Raw genomic sequence first — 17,195 nt, 5'->3', positions numbered from 1 at the left:
TCCAGACACTGTTCATTCCTTGGAGATGATAACATCTTGTGTTCAGTATGATCTGTGCTGAAGAGATGTCTGTAATCACCTCTGTTTGCAGCCTTTCCCCATCTCAAACGCAAGGTCAGGCTCCAAAGCTCCAAATTAGCAAGAGTTTTGAATGTTGTGAACTTCATAATAACACTAAAACCAGACCTTGGAAACTAACAGAACATGCCTAAGATTTCTGGGAAAACTTATCCATATGCAAGAGACAGAATTAATTGATAAGTTTTGCTGCAGATGGTTTGTATGTTTAATTATCTTGTCATGTAAATCTGTCTTGTATCAAGAGATAATATGCACACAATATCCAGACACGCATGAATAACTTGAAAAGATAGACACTCAGAGCGGCAAGAATTTATTGAATTGTCTTGTAAGGCATACTTAGATTCACAGAATCACTAGGATGTAAAGGACCCACTGGATCATCGCATCCAACCATTCCCATCAATGACTAAACCATGCCCCTCAGCACCTCATCCACCTGTCCCTTAAATACCTCCAGGGAAGGTGACTCAACCACCTCCCTGGGCAGCCTGTTCCAGTGCCCAATGACCCTTTCCATGAAATAATTTTTCCTGATGTCCAACCTTAACCTACCCTGGCAGCGCTTGAGGCCATTCCTTCTTGTCCTGTCACCTGGGACCCTCCTCTCTACAACCTCCTTTCAGGTAGTTGTAGAGAGCAATAAGGTCACCCCTCAGCCTCCTTTTTCTCCAGGCTAAACAACCCCAAGTAACTTGGCTTAGGTCAAGAGATAACCTGACGGAAGTCTCCAGACATGGCTGGATAACCTAAAAAATTAAACACGCTTTGAGGACTTGTGTAGATCTTTGTCTAAAACTAGCATAAATACCCACCGCTTTTGCAAGGGATGCCTTTTTTGGAAGGGCATGCAACTCAGTGCAGAATTGTTAAACAATATTATTGCCTTTGCTTCGAAGACTTTGTCCTTGTCAATATTTTACCAGTGAATAAGCGTTTCTCACACAATTAAGTGGGAAACCTATTCTGCCCCAGCTCTTGCCTTGCTGCATACAATCGATGGGGATCACTCCTCGTGCCGCCCAGGCCCGATAAATGATGTTCGCTTTCTACAACTCCAAACCGAGTCTTAGGAAGTTTATTTTTTTGGCAGCTCCGCCCCTCGCGGGTTTCGCTCCTCCCAGCGCGCCTCACGCCACCCTCGCGCGCGGGAAACGGCGGCACCACGTGATCTCGCGCGCTCAGCCCCCTCGCGCCCCCAAATCCCTCGCGCTGCGAGGACTGCGCATGCGCAGTGCCTCGGCCTCTTCCAGCTCTGCCATTGGCCCGCGCGGGCGGAAGCGGCCCCGCCCCCGGGCGGCTGCGGTTTGGCGGGAAGCGGCGGGTGCGGAGCCATGCAGGCCTTCCTGAAGGGGCCCGCCGCCATCAGCACCAAGGCGCCCGCCGGCAGGGACAGGGGAGCGGCGAGCAGCGGCGGCGAGGGCAAGAGGCTCAAACCCATCCCCTGGGTGGAAAAATAGTAAGGGCTGGGCGGGGGGGCTAGAGAGAGAGTGTGTGTGTGTCTGTGTCTGTGTGTGTCTGTGTCTGTGTGTGTCTGTGTCTGTGTGTGTCTGTGTCTGTGTGTGTCTGTGTCTGTGTGTGTCTGTGTCTGTGTGTGTCTGTGTCTGTGTGTGTCTGTGTCTGTGTGTGTCTGTGTCTGTGTGTGTCTGTGTCTGTGTGTGTCTGTGTGTGTCTGTGTGTGTCTGTGTGTGTCTGTGTGTGTCTGTGTGTGTGTGTGTCTGTGTGTGTGTGTGTCTGTGTGTGTGTGTGTCTGTGTGTGTGTGTGTCTGTGTGTGTGTGTCTGTGTGTGTGTGTGTCTGTGTGTGTGTGTGTCTGTGTGTGTGTGTGTCTGTGTGTGTGTGTGTCTGTGTGTGTGTGTGTCTGTGTGTGTGTGTGTCTGTGTGTGTGTGTCTGTGTGTGTGTGTGTCTGTGTGTGTGTGTGTCTGTGTGTGTGTGTGTCTGTGTGTGTGTGTGTCTGTGTGTGTGTGTGTCTGTGTGTGTGTGTGTCTGTGTGTGTGTGTGTCTGTGTGTGTGTGTGTCTGTGTGTGTGTGTGTCTGTGTGTGTGTGTGTCTGTCTGTGTGTCTGTGTGTCTGTCTGTGTGTGTGTGCATGTGTCTGCGTGTGCGTGTGTGCGTGTGTGTCTCTGTGTGCGTGTGTGTGTGCATATCTTTCTCTGTCTGTGTGGATGCAGGTGGGAGCCCATAGCAAGGGGGGTCACAGCTGTGGGTATCTCCACCTGGGAGAACAGCTTTAACTTTTCTGTTAGGAGGGAAAACCAGCACTGTGAGCTGCTGTAAGAGCCTTTTGTTGATATTACTGACCAGAAAATGCCTCCATCACTGATGTCAAGTGGTGCAGGTTCATCACTGTGGCTTGGTGCAGAAGTGTTTCATATTTGAGAAGCCTTTATCAGCTCACAAAGTGGTAAAATATTGCAGTCTGTGATACATTTCTGCTTCTAAAAACAGTTCAGGCTGGTGTTTACAATAGAACTGGACAGCTTCACGAGAAATGGAGTCACTTCAGTGATACAGACCAGAGGCATTACACAGATTTTCTGTTACGATTTTGAATTAAACTACAAAATTTGCTTTGATTCTTCCATGCCCAGTCAGAAAGGAAAATGTTTCTCTCAATTTCAATTTTCTTCTGAAACCCTGTTAGCTAATAAATTTCATTTAATTTCTTTATTTAGTCGCCCCAAAAATGTGGATGAAGTCGCCTTCCAGGATGAAGTTGTTGCTGTGCTGAAAAAGTCCTTGGAAGGTGCTGATGTGAGTGCAATAACATCTACTCAATCAATATGTTTAGGCAGAAACTTTAGCCGATGGTAACAAAATCTTCTCTTTTCTGATTCATTTTTACAGTGGTACTTTATGAACAATCTAAGTGACTTCCTTGTTATATATTGTGATATATGTGTAAAATTTGTCATGTTTCCAGCCCTTTAAACACTGTGAAATTGTCACCTCTGTGAGGCAGTTTGGAATTTTTATGGAAAAGCTCAACTGGTAAACTTGTTAGTGGTTTCAAATCTGGAAGGTCTTCAGTTATCTCTGTGCTTCTAGTCAGCCAGTACTTTTGAGAGGAGCAGTAAAATTTTTGTTTCATAGAAAATTCTGTATTGCCAGTCACTCCTAAACAGTTCTAGAGATCTCTCAGTGCTTTTATGAAACGTGCAAACAAAAATACTGTTTACTAATAAGGGAAGTTTAAGTTTTAAGTGCCAGATCTACCACTTAGATAAAGATCCCTGAACTCGTCTCTTTGGGCATTTTCAATTGCTTTTGTTTACACTTGCTTTTGCTTTTGATAAAAAAATGGTAAATATTCAGTATGAATGATGGTTATTTCCTCTGAACCAGGTGATGGGGAAGTGGAGAGACTGAAGGGAGAAGTAAAGTAGGTAGCCGTGAGATGGGTCTGCTTTCTTGTAAATCTGGACAATTCCTTTGTACATGCTGAGACTTTTTTTTTTTCCCTCCACGTTTCACCTAGAAGGATCATTCTTGTGCTCCAAAAGCAGCTTCTGTTTTCTTGGACTGCTGATGCCAGCTGAAGTGGTTGGTGGATGTTCTGAAAATGACATTTGTGATGTGGCTGTCTGCTCCCCAAGAGCTAAAAGGAACAATTTTGGCCTTTCAGGGTTTTATGCAAGAAGCCTTTCACTCAATGTGCTTTGATGTGCTGTATGCAGAGGTAGACATTAATTTAGTCAGAACTTGCAAAAGGAGAAGTACTTTATTTGTTTGAGCATAGGGAGCCAAAATGAAAGTGGCGTGATGAAACTGAAAGACTTCATAGAATCACCAGGTGGGAAAAGACCCCCTGGCTCATCAAGTCCAACCATCCCACCTGCCCCCAAACCATGTCTCTCAGCACCTTGTCCACCCGTCCTTTAAATACCTCCAGGGATGGCCACTCAACCACCTCCCTGGGCAGCCCGCCCTGGCGCACAGTGACCCCCTCTGTGAAAAACTTCTTTCTGATATCCAGTCTGAACCTTCTCTGATGCAGCCCGAGGCCACTGCCCCTCATCCCATCCCATTCCCTGACACCTGGGAGAAGGACTTATACAAGTCCTTTCTTCAGTTCATGTCTCCAGATTCAATTTACTTTAAGAATGATGTTGTAAGGTGACCTTGTACCCATAGAAATCTGGGTCTTAATGCTTCTATATTATATTTGTACTGTTGAGGTAATTAGTAAGGAATTATTAACAGCTAAGGAGAAATGAGGTGCTGCCACCTACTCTGTCTGGACATATCAGTCATGTAACAACACTTGGGTGATGGGTTGTGAAGTTCTATTTTGAGCAACAGGTGTTTAAAATCTTATAGCTTCTAGATCAGCAGTGTTTCTTGGATTATCAGCCTAGTACACTTGGGTTAACTGTTTGCATCTTGTGTTGAAAAGACAAATTCTAACTTCTGCTTGCAGTTACAGGCTTTATATTTTGCCATAGCTTCTCAAAGTTAGCAAGGCATTTAAGAACAAAATCATGCAAGTACTTTAAAATATTCGATGCTTTTAAAATTTGGACGTTTTTGTTCTGGAAAGTGTTTTTTTCTGTCAAAAAAGCAAAAGTGTAATTTAAACTCTGAAGTGGCTGGTACTTGTTTCAGAAGTTCTCATTGAATTTGGAGATCTGGTGAGAACAAAGAAACAGCTGTGACAATGCTGCAGGTTTGTGTAATATGCTTTATTTAAACCTCAGTCTTGAAAATGGAGAGCCAGGTCTTTGATTGGTCTGTATTTGTGGGCCTTGTTTTGGGACCTGCTAAACTGAGCAGGACTTCTAAGTCCCTGATTATCTACGTTTCTAATAGCAAGTATTTTTCTTGCTATAAACTGGGGCGACCAGAGTCCAAATGGTTTTGAACCAGAGAAGTTGGTTTCTGTCTGTCAAGACTGTTGATTTGCTGCTTTTTGCAAAAAGGACAAGTGTTTTAGTATTCTTTAATTTTCATTTTCTTGATGGTAGCTTAATGACTGGAAAGAGAGTAAGGTGTAGGATTATCGTTGCAAATTACATATTCACTTGTACTGAAACTTTTAGAAAAGGTTTTGGGGGTTACACTGTATGCAGTAACTTTCCCATATGTAGTGATATCTGCAGGTATCCTGCTTATCCCTGGCAAGCAGGGCAGAATGGATAACCAGATCAGGTTGCAGTCTGCTTAAAAATACTGCCACGCTTACACAAAGGATTAGGCTGGGGTTGGTGTAAAAGTAGTGTAAATACTGGTAATAACTTCAGTGAGAAACAAGTATAAGCAAGGCTGAAACAGAAACAGTACTAATATGGGTCTAATGAAATTAGTAGATAGTAGGTAAAAGGTTTTAACAAGAATCTAATGTTTGTTTTGAGAATCAGCCCAGTGTGAATTAGCACAATGGCATGAAATTACAAATCTCCACAAAAATGTCTGTCCTAGCAGTGTGCCAACCTGCATGGTTGTTGGTGAATTTTCAGCTGTCATTCAGTAAACAAACAGTTCCTTTCCCTGGACCTTTCCTAAAAGATAAAGGGAGATAATTATGTTGTGATGTCTAATTAAACTTGAAAAAATTTGTTAGTACTGGATGCTGTTTACTTTTTAGTAACTAGGGAAACAAGCAATGAATGATTGGCAGAAAAAGCAGGCAAAACTTGAAATGGATTTACTATAAATTGACTGAAGATTGAAATTCTTCTGTCTGTGCTTCTGCAGTAGTTGTGCAGTTGAATCTGTTGTCCTGTGTCTTGTCTTAGTTGTTAAAATGAGTTGCTTGTTACCAAACTGATCTGTCTTTATTTCATTTTGTGATTATGGACTGTGTACTCATGCATTTTTCTCTGCCCTTTGGATGTCTTTGGGTTTACTGTTCCCATTCTGTCTGCGTTGCGTGCTATATTCAGCATAAAATTCTCAAGTGTAATTTAGGCAACTCTTTGAAATTAGAACATTTATTAAGGGCTGCAAATCAAGGCAGTCTGAGAGGTTTTTCTTTTTGCTGTTGATCAAAGGGGGCTTTTGGATTCTTGTTCTAAGAATGGAACGTTCCCACCTGTTAAAGGCAGCAGTTTTAAAGTGCAGACTGATAATTTGTTAGAGGGATTACTTGAAATAGCAGTATAGAAAGTTATTGCTCTTATGCTAATTAGAAAGAGTCTTGCTTTCATCCAAAATTTAGTCACGGCTGACTTGTATCAATTTGCTTAGTGCCAACTTTCTTTGTCTCTGTGTTGTTCTGATGTATTTGTGGAGATCAGTAATATTACCACTCAGTTTTTGTTTTGTTGAGCTAATTAAATCAAACTTTTTAAAAAAGTTACTTCGCATAAAATAGGCTCTTCATTCCATTAGTCACCTTTCCCAGTTTGGATTCATCATCCTTGACTAAGAGTGACCTGAGCTGTGTGTAGCTTTCCAGATGAAGTTTATTAGCCCCATGGTAGTACTCATAATTTCCCATTATTTATTTATTGAAAGTGCTCATCCTAGGAGCACTGTGTTACACAGGTTCATACTGTTCCTCTGCCTGACAGACAAAACAAAGTCCATCTTTATTTTCTCCTAGCTGGTGAAGAGCAGACATCCAGCAGATATTTAGTTATATTCTCAGATTGTGAGCTTTTATGCTTTGTGCTGCTAAATGTCATCCTATTAGGCTGTCTTTGCTGTGCTGCTTTGATCTTCCTGTGTCAGCATATTTCTTTAAGGCATTCCTATTTTTCAGGCAGAGGTTATTAATTAAATTTTTTGAAAGATCAGTTAACCCACTCTTAAAGAAATGCCACTGGTATCCTCTTTTGAAAAATCCTTGAATGGATGTAGAAATTTGCCAGCAGTATGTATTCCAGTCAGCTGTTGCAAACGTAACAAATGTTATGTCTGCATTGCACTCACTGCAGTATAATGCTGGTATCACAAGGTATCTTGTACTAACTGCAGCAGAGCTGATGGCAGCACAGAATTCTCAGCATGACTTGAAAAGGCAGCCTGGAGAGCTGAGAAAGTATGGGATGTTTAAGCTGTGACAAATTTTGTCATGGTTGCACTACTAGTAATATCCAGACTGTGTGAAAGGCATCCTTGGAAAAAATTTGCGTGTCACTGCAGTCATAATGATAGATTCTGTAGGCTTTAGTCATATCAGACATGACCTGGAGGGAATATATCAAAGTAAAATATAAATTTAAGTATCAATTTTGATAGAACAAGTGATAGTGCCACCAAATAACAGCTTTTTCATGCTGTCTTATAAACAGCAACTGTTTGTCCTCTTTGGAGCGCTCTGTGCAATGACCTAGAAGGGAAATACTTGATATTATTTACTAGTAGATAGTTTCTGTTCTAACAGGTGCTCAGATTTTCAGTAGGTTTTCCTGTTGGTGGTTTGTTTATGTGCTTTTTTAAAAAATGGTGCCTTGCTGTTTCAGCTTCCCAATCTGTTGTTCTATGGCCCACCTGGAACTGGAAAGACTTCGACTATTTTAGCAGCTGCTAGAGAACTCTTCGGGTAAGCTGGAATCAAGTTGCTTTGGTGTCATCAACTATCACGTCTTCTGATCATGTGACAGTGCCCTTGGTCATTGCCTGTTCTTATGTAACTTCTACAAGCTCTCATACTTTTAAGGTCTTTTTCAGGAATACCTTCACAATCTAATTCATCTCTTAACATGAGATTTCTTTCTCGTTTGTCCTGTCACAAGTCATTGATTTCTGTTACCAGTATATATATATATACACTTTTGACACCTGAGACTAGCAGCCCTGTAACCCTATAGCAAAGAGCATGAAAAGAAATGGTTTGCATGTGCCTTGCTGAACTTTGTGACGGGGTTCCAGTTTTAATGATATATTTAGATCTTGTAGCACTTCATAAAATGTCTGAATTGTAATCTTTTCATTAAGCACCGTTGAATTGTGTCTAGAAGTATTATTGGGAATCAGACTAAAATTCAGCAGGTGTACATTCATCTACTCACTTGCAGCACTTTGGAATTTTTGCGTAGTGAATTCAGTGATCCATAAGCAAAAGTGGATGAGAAGGTGGTTTGGTGTTATGATCAAATCTAACCTTGACTTTAGTACCTCTCCAGTCCCATCATCATCATTAATTTTGTTGGGGTTTTTTGAGAGAAGCTCTTCTTATTTAACAGTATAGAATCATAGAATAACCAGGTTGGAAGAGACCCGCCGGATCATCGAGTCCAACCATTCCTATCAAACTCTAAACCATGCCCCTTAGCACCTCTTCCACCCGTCCCTTAAACACCTCCAGGGAAGGTGAATCAACCACCTCCCTGGGTAGCCTGTTCCAGTGCCCAATGACTCTTTCTGTGAAAATTTTTTTCCTAATGTCCAGCCTAAATCTCCCCTGGTGGAGCTTGAGGCCATTCCCTCTTGTCCTGTCCCCTGTCACTTGGGAGAAGAGGCCATCACCCTCCTCTCTACAACCTCCTTTCAGGTAGTTGTAGAGAGCAATGAGGTCTCCCCTAAGCCTCCTTTTCTCCAGGCTAAGCAACCCCAGCTCTCTCAGCCGTTCCTCGTAAGACCTGCTCTCCAGCCCCCTCACCAGCTTTGTTGCTCTTCTCTGGACTCGCTCCAGAGCCTCAACGTCCTTCTTGTGGTGAGGGGCCCCGAACTGAACACAGGATTCAAGGAGCGGTCTCACCAGTGCCGAGTACAGAGGGAGAATAACCTCCCTGGACCTGCTGGTCATGCCGTTTCTGATACAAGCCAAGATGCCATTGGCCTTCTTGGCCACCTGGGCACACTGCTGGCTCATATTCAGTCGGCTGTCAACCAACACCCCCAGGTCCCTCTCCTCCAGGCAGCTTTCTAGACAGACTTCTCCCAGTCTGTAGCACTGCATAGGGTTGTTGTGTCCCAAGTGCAGGACCCGGCATTTGGCCTTGTTAAACCTCATGCCATTGGTCTCAGCCCAGCGGTCCAGCCTGTTCAGATCCCTTTGCAGAGCCTCCCTGCCCTCCAGCAGATCGACACTTCCACCCAGCTTAGTGTCATCCACAAACTTGCTAAGGGTGCACTCGATGCCTTCATCCAGGTCATTGATAAAGACACTGAACAGGGCTGGACCCAGCACTTGAGCCCTGGGGAACCCCACTTGTATCTGGCCTCCAACTGGATTTAACACCATTTACCACCACTCTCTGGGCCCGGCCATCCAACCAGTTTTCCACCCAGGAGAGTGTGCGCCTGTCCAGTCCAGAGGCTGACAGTTTCTGAAGCAGAATGCTGTGAGAATCTGTGTCAAAGGCTTTACTGAAGTCCAGGAAGACCACATCCACAGCCTTTCCCTTGTCCAGTAGCTGAGTCACTTTGTCATAAAAGGTGATCAGGTTAGTTTGGCAAGACCTGCCTTTTGTGAACCTGTGTTGACTGGGCCTGATCACCTGGTTCTCTTGCATGTGCTTCTTGATAGCACTCAAGATCACCTGTTCCATGACTTTGCCTGGCACTGAGGTTAGACTGACAGTAAGAAGGCAGTTCCACATTGTGTGCCCATTTGAGTTCCCAGAACTTAAAACCCACTGTATTCACTTTTTTTTTTTTATCAGAGGTGCTGCTGTGTAGTACTGCTGCTAAATACTGCCTGTATGATACTTCTAGATATTAGTACTCTGCCACTGCAGTGCTGCCAGTTTCTGTATCTGGGAGATTTACTTGTTCTTCCACGTTGCTCACAGCATATGTGTGGAAAGGCTCATAATGTAGTGCTCTGAACTTCTGAAGCCACCTCCTTGCCTTTTTTCTTTCCTGTATAAATGATGTAATTTTACACTTCATTGTTTTCTGCAGACTGAGAGGCATTTGTGAAAAATAGCTAATGGAAATTCATATCTAACATTTAATCATCTTGATTTAACAGCCTTCTAACAAAGCATGTTGTTTAATAATGCTGGGCAAAAACAATACCTGCTATTCAAAAAAGGCCAGAAGGGTTGTTAGTACACTTTATGCTGTATTGTTACAAGAGTTAGCAGCTAACATATTGTAATCAAAATTGTACAGGCATGAATTATTCCAGCAGAGAGTCCTTGAGTTAAATGCTTCCGATGAGCGTGGAATACAAGTGATTCGGGAAAAAGTGAAGGCTTTTGCTCAGCTGACTGCATCTGGAAGCCGTTCAGAGTGAGTGCTGGATTAAAGCTGGCTCTGTTTGATGGACTTTCTTGCTTAGGACAAAGCATGTGGTTGTTTTTGTTTCAGTTAGCTTTGTAATCCTAATATAAATGATTGGTCAGCACTGTCCAGAAGTTTGCAACACACACAAGTGCTTTGGCCAAGCTTTGACTTAATGCAGTTTCATGTTTGGAGTTTGGATACCTAGGTTAGAGTTAATGAGAGGCAGACAGGAAAAACCCCAAAAGATCAAGTCTTCTGGATTTGGCAACATGTTGGCTTTGCAAATGTTGTCTGACTGCTATGGCAAACTCCTTTTGGTAAATGGTCGTGGAAGTTACTTCTCTAGTACCTCTCATCTTTTGTATAAGATGGCTGCTAGTTTATGAAATGCTGCCAAGATTCTGGTGTTAGGTGGTGAGAAGCCTCACCAGGTGAAGGTGTACAGGTGAAGCTGTATCTGTGGAAAAAACGGATTAAGGAAAGCAGTAGGAAGGAAGTGCATGTCAGGACTATCTGGCAAGAAATGGTCTTGTGTACTGAAGTTAGTCTGTTGCAGTGTTCTTTGAAGTTCAGAGAATCAGGAAGCATATAAAAAGAAGTGCTTCATTAGTTATTAAAAGAAGAAGCTTAAAGCAAGAGTACGTATTATAGAGGACTTGTGCAGAATTTGTGTTGGTCTTCCTATAGAAACTCAGTCCCCTTATAGTACAAATATTAGCCTGTTACCTAAAAATAAATAAAAAATATTAAACCTCTGAATGTTCTGTTTATCCTGTATAAATGCTGAAGTAAAATATGACTTGCAATGATCTCTTTTTTTCACTTGATGTGTACATTGCATATCTCCTGGTAACAGATTTCTTATTTTTCAGTGGTAAAGTTTGTCCTCCTTTTAAAATTGTAATCCTGGATGAGGCAGACTCAATGACTTCAGCAGCCCAGGCAGCCTTACGACGCACAATGGAAAAAGAATCCAAAACAACACGTTTCTGCCTTATCTGTAACTACATCAGCAGGTATGTGTGGAATTTGTTGCTTATTTGAACTTGTTGCTCTTCCTATTCTGTACTTATTTATTTCTTCTTTTTTTTTTTCTCTTGCAAGAGGTTGATACCTAGTTTTCATGGCTAGCAGAGATGTGAATAGAGGACTGTTGATATCTCAACTTTTACTGTGTTGCAGTTTTAAAGTTATGTTGCCCTTTTCTGCCTTAATAGCTTTGTCTGTGTGAATTAACCCATGCGTTCATTTACCAAGCAGTTACCTTCCTTTTTTTCAGAATAATTGAACCCTTAACATCTCGATGCTCCAAATTCCGCTTCAAGCCTTTGTCAGACAGTGTCCAGCAGCAGAGGCTCTTGGACGTTTCTGAGAAGGAACACGTGAAAATCAGTAGTGAGGTAACTTCATGGCTGCCATAGAATTTTTTTGCTTAATTGAGTGCATAATTGCATTGCAGTGAAAGGGGCTAAAGTCACTGTACGCTTCCAGATTTCTCAATTGTATTAAATACAGCATATAAACTCATTTAGATATTATTCTTCCATAGATGGGATGACTTTTAAGAGTGTTCCTAAAACCAGAGAAATGCAAGAGAAAAATGAAGCAAAATTGTAGGGCTTTTTATTCTGTGCTGAATTGACTTGCACTAAACCATGCTTCATTCCGAAATTGCCAGTGCGCATTTGTATTAGTAACAAGGTTGCTTTGAAACACGTGTATTGTGTGCCTGTGTGAGACAATCTGCTTTATGCACTACTTGATATTTTAAAATCAATGTGCTGAGGATGTGTACTGGATTTTAATTAACAGTGAACATATAACTTGGCATTTTCTGGCATTTTTCAGGCAGTATCTTATCTTGTTAAAGTGTCAGAAGGGGACTTAAGAAAAGCAATTACTTTTCTTCAAAGTGCCACTCGTCTAATGGGCGGCAAAGAAATCACAGAGAAGATAGTCACTGAAATTGCTGGGGTAAGCTATGCTTTACAGTTTCTCCTTTAATTAATCTGACAAGCATTTGTGTAGTAAGTGTTCTTAACACCTTTATGTACCTTAGCTCTAAGTTTGATTAAAAAAATAGTGTTAACCTACTAGTATTGCAGTACAGTACCAAGACGCTAGCCATGAGAATTTTAAAGACTCCTGATTCTGTACACTTACTGCAGAGCAAGTTTCTAGCTACTTATTCTGTAAGTCAAAAAAAACTGTAAAATAGCCTTATAGTTCAAGCTGTAGTAGAAATATTCTGCCCATGAATGCAAAATGTATTCCCTTTTGTGGCACAGTAGACTAGAACATCTTTTTGGCGCTTTTATATGTGTATATGTTTATATGTTTGTGTCTGTGTGTAAGTGTAGATCATGGCAAAATGAGTTGGAAACATCACAGGAGAGAACAACTTTCAGTAGCAGCTCACTTAAATTTAACATTGACAGTGGGACTGCCTCTTCAAGGATCTGTGCAGGATCTTGCTTTTTAACAAAACAGCAGTGGTTTCTTCCAGAATAGCATAGATAATAATGACAGGGACAAGAGAGACCTGAGAGGAAATGCATTTAATAAGACTTGTGTGAAGGTGTTTCTATAGCAACAAAACACTTACTCCCTAATGCGAGAAATGTGAGATTAGGCATTGTGGAGCTGAAAAACAAATGGGCTCTAATGACGGACACACTTCCCTTGAAGGTGCTGCTGTTGTAGCTAATTGTAAGGGCTGTAAGGTTTTCACTTTGATGGAACCAGAGGAAATCACTCCTGTGCATGTTTTACAGAACAGTTTAAACAATTTTCTCAGTGAACTCATTCAGTTTTGTGTATCTCTTTGTATACCTATCTAGCTGTAGAAAAGAGCTGGATTTCACTTACAGATAATTGCAAACCACAATTTCTAAGAAACCTGGCAGAAGTTGACTAATGATAGGAAAGAGAAGCATGAAATTCTGTCATTGACTACCGCTTGTTTAAAGCAAAGGAACTCAACTTTACATTTTTGGAAAGACTTCAAGTTTTTTGTCCTGCATATGTAAGTTCTGTCATCCTGGAGTGACCTTAGTAGAAAAGATTAACCAAGAAACTCTGAAACCGAACTGTCCAAACACTAAACTGATAGGAATGAAAATAAGTAGAGGGGAGAGAATATGGACAGTACTCAGTGCTTCATAATGGCATCGGTCAACTTTTTTCTTCTGATTTATTGCCTGATCTTGTTGCATTGTTGCTTTGGTGTAGAATGGTACAGAAATTACTAGCTGATCTAATTGTTGAAGTAGGTTCTCCACGTATTCAGTGTCCTGAATATGTGATTGTGTGTTGGATTTATAAAGGTGACATGGACTATTCACTACTGGTATATAGTTTTTTATTTTAATATCACTTAGCACTCACTCTTAAAGCTTAGCTAATCTGTCTTCTGTACTTGCTTGAAAGTGGCTGGATGTGTAGAGGAATAAAATGCTAAAATGTCAGTTTGTACCTGTTCCTGTAAGCATCAACTTCAATTTTAAGTCTGCAATGTAGAAATTAAAAAATTTAACTTCTTGTTGCAGGTCATTCCTAAAGAAACAATTGATGAGCTGCAGGCTGTCTGCCGAAGTGGTTCATTTGAGAAGCTGGAAGCACTGGCAAAGGTAACGTCCCCTCTGTACTCTAGCCTGTCCTTTTGCCTGGGTATTTTTCTGGGTCACTGCCCTGTGAATTCTTTGTTGCTGTGCTGCAGCTGAAGAACATTTGACTCAAGGTCAGCATGTCTTTTACCAGTTAGTACTCTGAACTTTCCCTTCTGAGGAAAAACTGTCAAACCTGCGAATAAGATTCCCTACCAATATGACTCTGGCTTTCTCCTGAGTTAAACTGATGCCATGTGGATCTGTTAGGCTGAGTTAGGCAGAGCAGGAATTCCTAGGGAGGCACTTGGCCTTTAGAACTGTGTAGACTGGGCTAGTCTCTGGACTAGTCACATTCTTTGTTACACAGAAGCTGTTAGATGAAAAGTATCTGAATAAAGCTATAATAAATCTTCAGTTTTAAAATATCTCATGTTAATGTTGCAATATATTAGTGAATAAATTTGTCTTACAAATTGCAGTGACTTAAAATAGATCTTGCTGGAGAAGGCATGAGCTACTGTTTTGTAGAGCTGGGTTTATTTTCTTTAATCCAGAAAAGGTTCTTGCTCTAGGAATTTCTCATTCTTGAAAGTCTCTTTAGTTTAAAGGAGGCTCAGACAGTCTTGAAGTGGATTTTAAATCAAGGAGCTGTCTGACACACAGAAGCATCCCACAGTACCTTCTCTCTTCCAGTAAAATATTCCATGCCTTTATGAAAGACAGTATTGGTCAGCCACCTGCTTTTTACTGGGCTGAGCCTCACTGGATAGTTTTAGCAGGACTTGTGGTTTTGAATCTGGATTTATTCTCTTGTGAACTTGCAGCAAATCTTAGGATTGTCCCAGGATTTGTGCAGATGGCACTGCCTTACACCGTGATATCTGAAAATGTGTTGATCTTAGGTGATGAGACAGATTTTTCTAAATCAGTAGTGCTGGTGTAGTCTTTGCTCAATCTCGATCTAAGCTAGTTGTAGTAGTTTGGAACTGTTCTCTAGTTTCTGGAGGAGGTACTTAATGTTGGGACTTTGTTTCAAATATTAATGTTCAATATGCAGTTGCCACAATTGCCACATGTACTTCTGTAAAGCATGGGTATATATTTTGCTGTATAGAAAAATGAGGTTGCACCAACTCGTTTTATATTTTCATGAACTTTTTTCTTTCTAAATGATTTAATGGAATACTGTTCTCAGTATTTGTTGGTTTTGAAATGAGTGCTCTTGTGGGACCTAAATCGTGATACTGAATTTAGCTATATTTAGTTCTCATGCTTTTTATTTTGTTAGAAAACTTCTGGCCTTGCACATCTCTGAGTGCCTGAGTCTGGCAAATACCAGGTGAAGAAAATAAATCAAAGTAGGTGGCACTTTAAAATGTGAAGGCTGTGAAGCTGCCACGTGATGCTGTGGATGCTAAGCTTTCCTAATTTTAGAATGAGATTGGCCAGGTTCAGTGGAGGTTGTTAAACGCTTAAAATGTCTTTAGCTCACAAAATCCCTGCCGTGTAAATTGTCAGAAGCTGAAAGAATATTAGGGCAAAATTATTGCTCTCTGCCTGCCATGCACGCACGGTCTTTCCTAGGTGCTCATTCTGGGTCACTGTCAGGTAGGATGCTGGACTGTGTACAAACTAGTGACTCATCCTCAGAATTCATTTCAGTACAGGCTTTCAGTTCAGATGGAATTTTTCAGAGTGGTTTTCCAGTTTGTGGTGTTTCTGCTGCTGAATTATTTCCATTTTCTTCTATCTGACGCAGAATCTCATAAATGAAGGATACGCTGTTGCTCAGCTTGTAAACCAGCTGCATGATGTTGTTGTTGAGAGTGAAGATTACAGTGACAAGCAGAAATCTGTCATCGTTGAGAAACTTGCGGTAAGTCTGAAGCTTGAGTTAAAAAAAACCATTCTCTCCACTGATTAGGTTTTTTGCTCATTCTCACTCCCAAATAGTATACATTGTGATTTTATTTTGGTTTTCAGTTCAGAATCTTTCTTGGTAGAACCTAAATTTTTATTCTAAGAAATTCCATGAGAAGGAATAAAATCGAGTGAAGTGAGCTGTTAACCATATTACATTGCATTGTTCTAATGGTGCTTAGGCAAGAGTGCATCAGGTTTGTTTAATATAAGTGGAGAGGGAAAGTTATGGCAGCCTTTAAACTTCTGGTGTGTAAAATTCCTTCTCAAAAAAAAGAAAGAGTTGATTAATTTGGGAAATTTTAGCCAAGAACAGAGTCTCTGCTACATGCACTGAAGAAAGGCGGGTAGTGTTGATGAGTGCAGAGTGACGCTCGTAGCAGTTGGTTGCAATGCAGACCGTGGCATCCCTTACTGTATATGAACTGTCACATCGTGGCCTGCTCAAGAGGACGGGGACATTTTTCCCCCTTTGGGATGGGTTTGTGATGTGTGACTACTAGAGAAGTTGTTAAGTAAACAGATACTGAATCATAGAATAGTTTGGGCCAGAAGGGACTTTAGAGATCATCTAGTTTCAGACTCCCCTCCGCCCTGGTTAGGGACAACTTCAGCTAGAGCAGGTTCCTCAAAGCACTATCCAGCCTGGCCTTGAACACTTCTGGGGAGAAGGCATCCATGCATTCCTGTGCCAGGCAGACTTCATGTTCCCTGCTCTAACCTAAGAGGCAGCTGTCTTGAGCGCCACCCTTTTAGGAGGTTTTTACCTTCTCTCTTCTATTTGCAGGAAGTAGACAAATGCCTGGCAGACGGTGCTGATGAGTATCTGCAGTTGATAAGTCTTTGTGCCCTGGTGATGCAGCAGCTAACACTAAACGTCTAAACTCCTCTAGCAGTGGCTGGTGGTAAAGTGGAGCAGGGCAGCAGTTTGTTTCATGGGTTTGGGGGTTCTGGGCAGGGATCTCTGTGCTTTTGTACTGTTTTTTTGCAATAAAATGACTGCTCAGCAGTTGAAAACCTTGTCTGGAATATTTAATTGCATTTTTTTACACTGGGTTAAAGAGAGCTCTGGCTGCTGAGGGGCCCATAGTGCTCCTCCTATGCAGTTCTTTGTGGTACTGACTTACGCAGGGGAAGGTAAATGCAGTGGCAGGGAGCATGTGCACTGTACTTAATCAGCCACTGCTAAAAGCAGAAAAAGAACTGATGAGTTGTTTCTTGCAGCCCACCTTGCTAGGTTTTGGACGCAAGGCTCCATACAGAACGTGGCTGCTGAGGGAGCGTGTCCCAGTGCCACCTCCATCTTGTTAGGCCCTTTAGCAATGCTGCAAAAATCATTTTCTAGTTGATGTGTTGCAGCATGTAGTTCACTCAGCCTACCAAAGTGCCAGGTGAAGGATAAGTCATGTTCTAAATAAGTTGTTCTTGCTCACAATACCACATTTTTAAAGCTATTAACACAGCCCTT

The 17,195-nt window shown here is 41.6% G+C and overlaps 1 protein-coding gene across 2 annotated transcripts; it reads left to right on the top strand.

Moving 5' to 3' along the window:
- Positions 1-1,387: 1,387 nt before the first annotated feature.
- RFC4 (replication factor C subunit 4) lies at positions 1,388-16,688 on the top strand. 2 transcript variants are annotated; one of them, XM_069864549.1, is made up of 10 exons: positions 1,388-1,540; positions 2,756-2,834; positions 7,487-7,566; positions 10,086-10,205; positions 11,072-11,215; positions 11,479-11,599; positions 12,048-12,173; positions 13,748-13,828; positions 15,567-15,683; positions 16,515-16,688. In XM_069864549.1, the coding sequence occupies exons 1-10, from the start codon at positions 1,416-1,418 to the stop codon at positions 16,608-16,610; spliced, it is 1,089 nt and encodes a 362-aa protein (XP_069720650.1). In that variant the 5' UTR covers positions 1,388-1,415; the 3' UTR covers positions 16,611-16,688. The 2 variants fall into 2 exon arrangements, with proteins under 2 accessions (XP_069720650.1, XP_069720651.1); XM_069864550.1 differs by lacking the exons at positions 1,388-1,540; positions 2,756-2,834 and adding an exon at positions 4,713-4,746 and having other exon boundaries at positions 16,515-16,687.
- The last annotated feature ends 507 nt before the right edge of the window (positions 16,689-17,195 follow it).

Source organism: Phaenicophaeus curvirostris, chromosome 10 (assembly GCF_032191515.1).
Source record: "Phaenicophaeus curvirostris isolate KB17595 chromosome 10, BPBGC_Pcur_1.0, whole genome shotgun sequence".
Lineage (NCBI taxonomy): Eukaryota > Metazoa > Chordata > Aves > Cuculiformes > Cuculidae > Phaenicophaeus > Phaenicophaeus curvirostris.
Note: the sequence above shows the minus strand (reverse complement) of the source record. Positions and strands in the feature narration are given on the sequence as shown.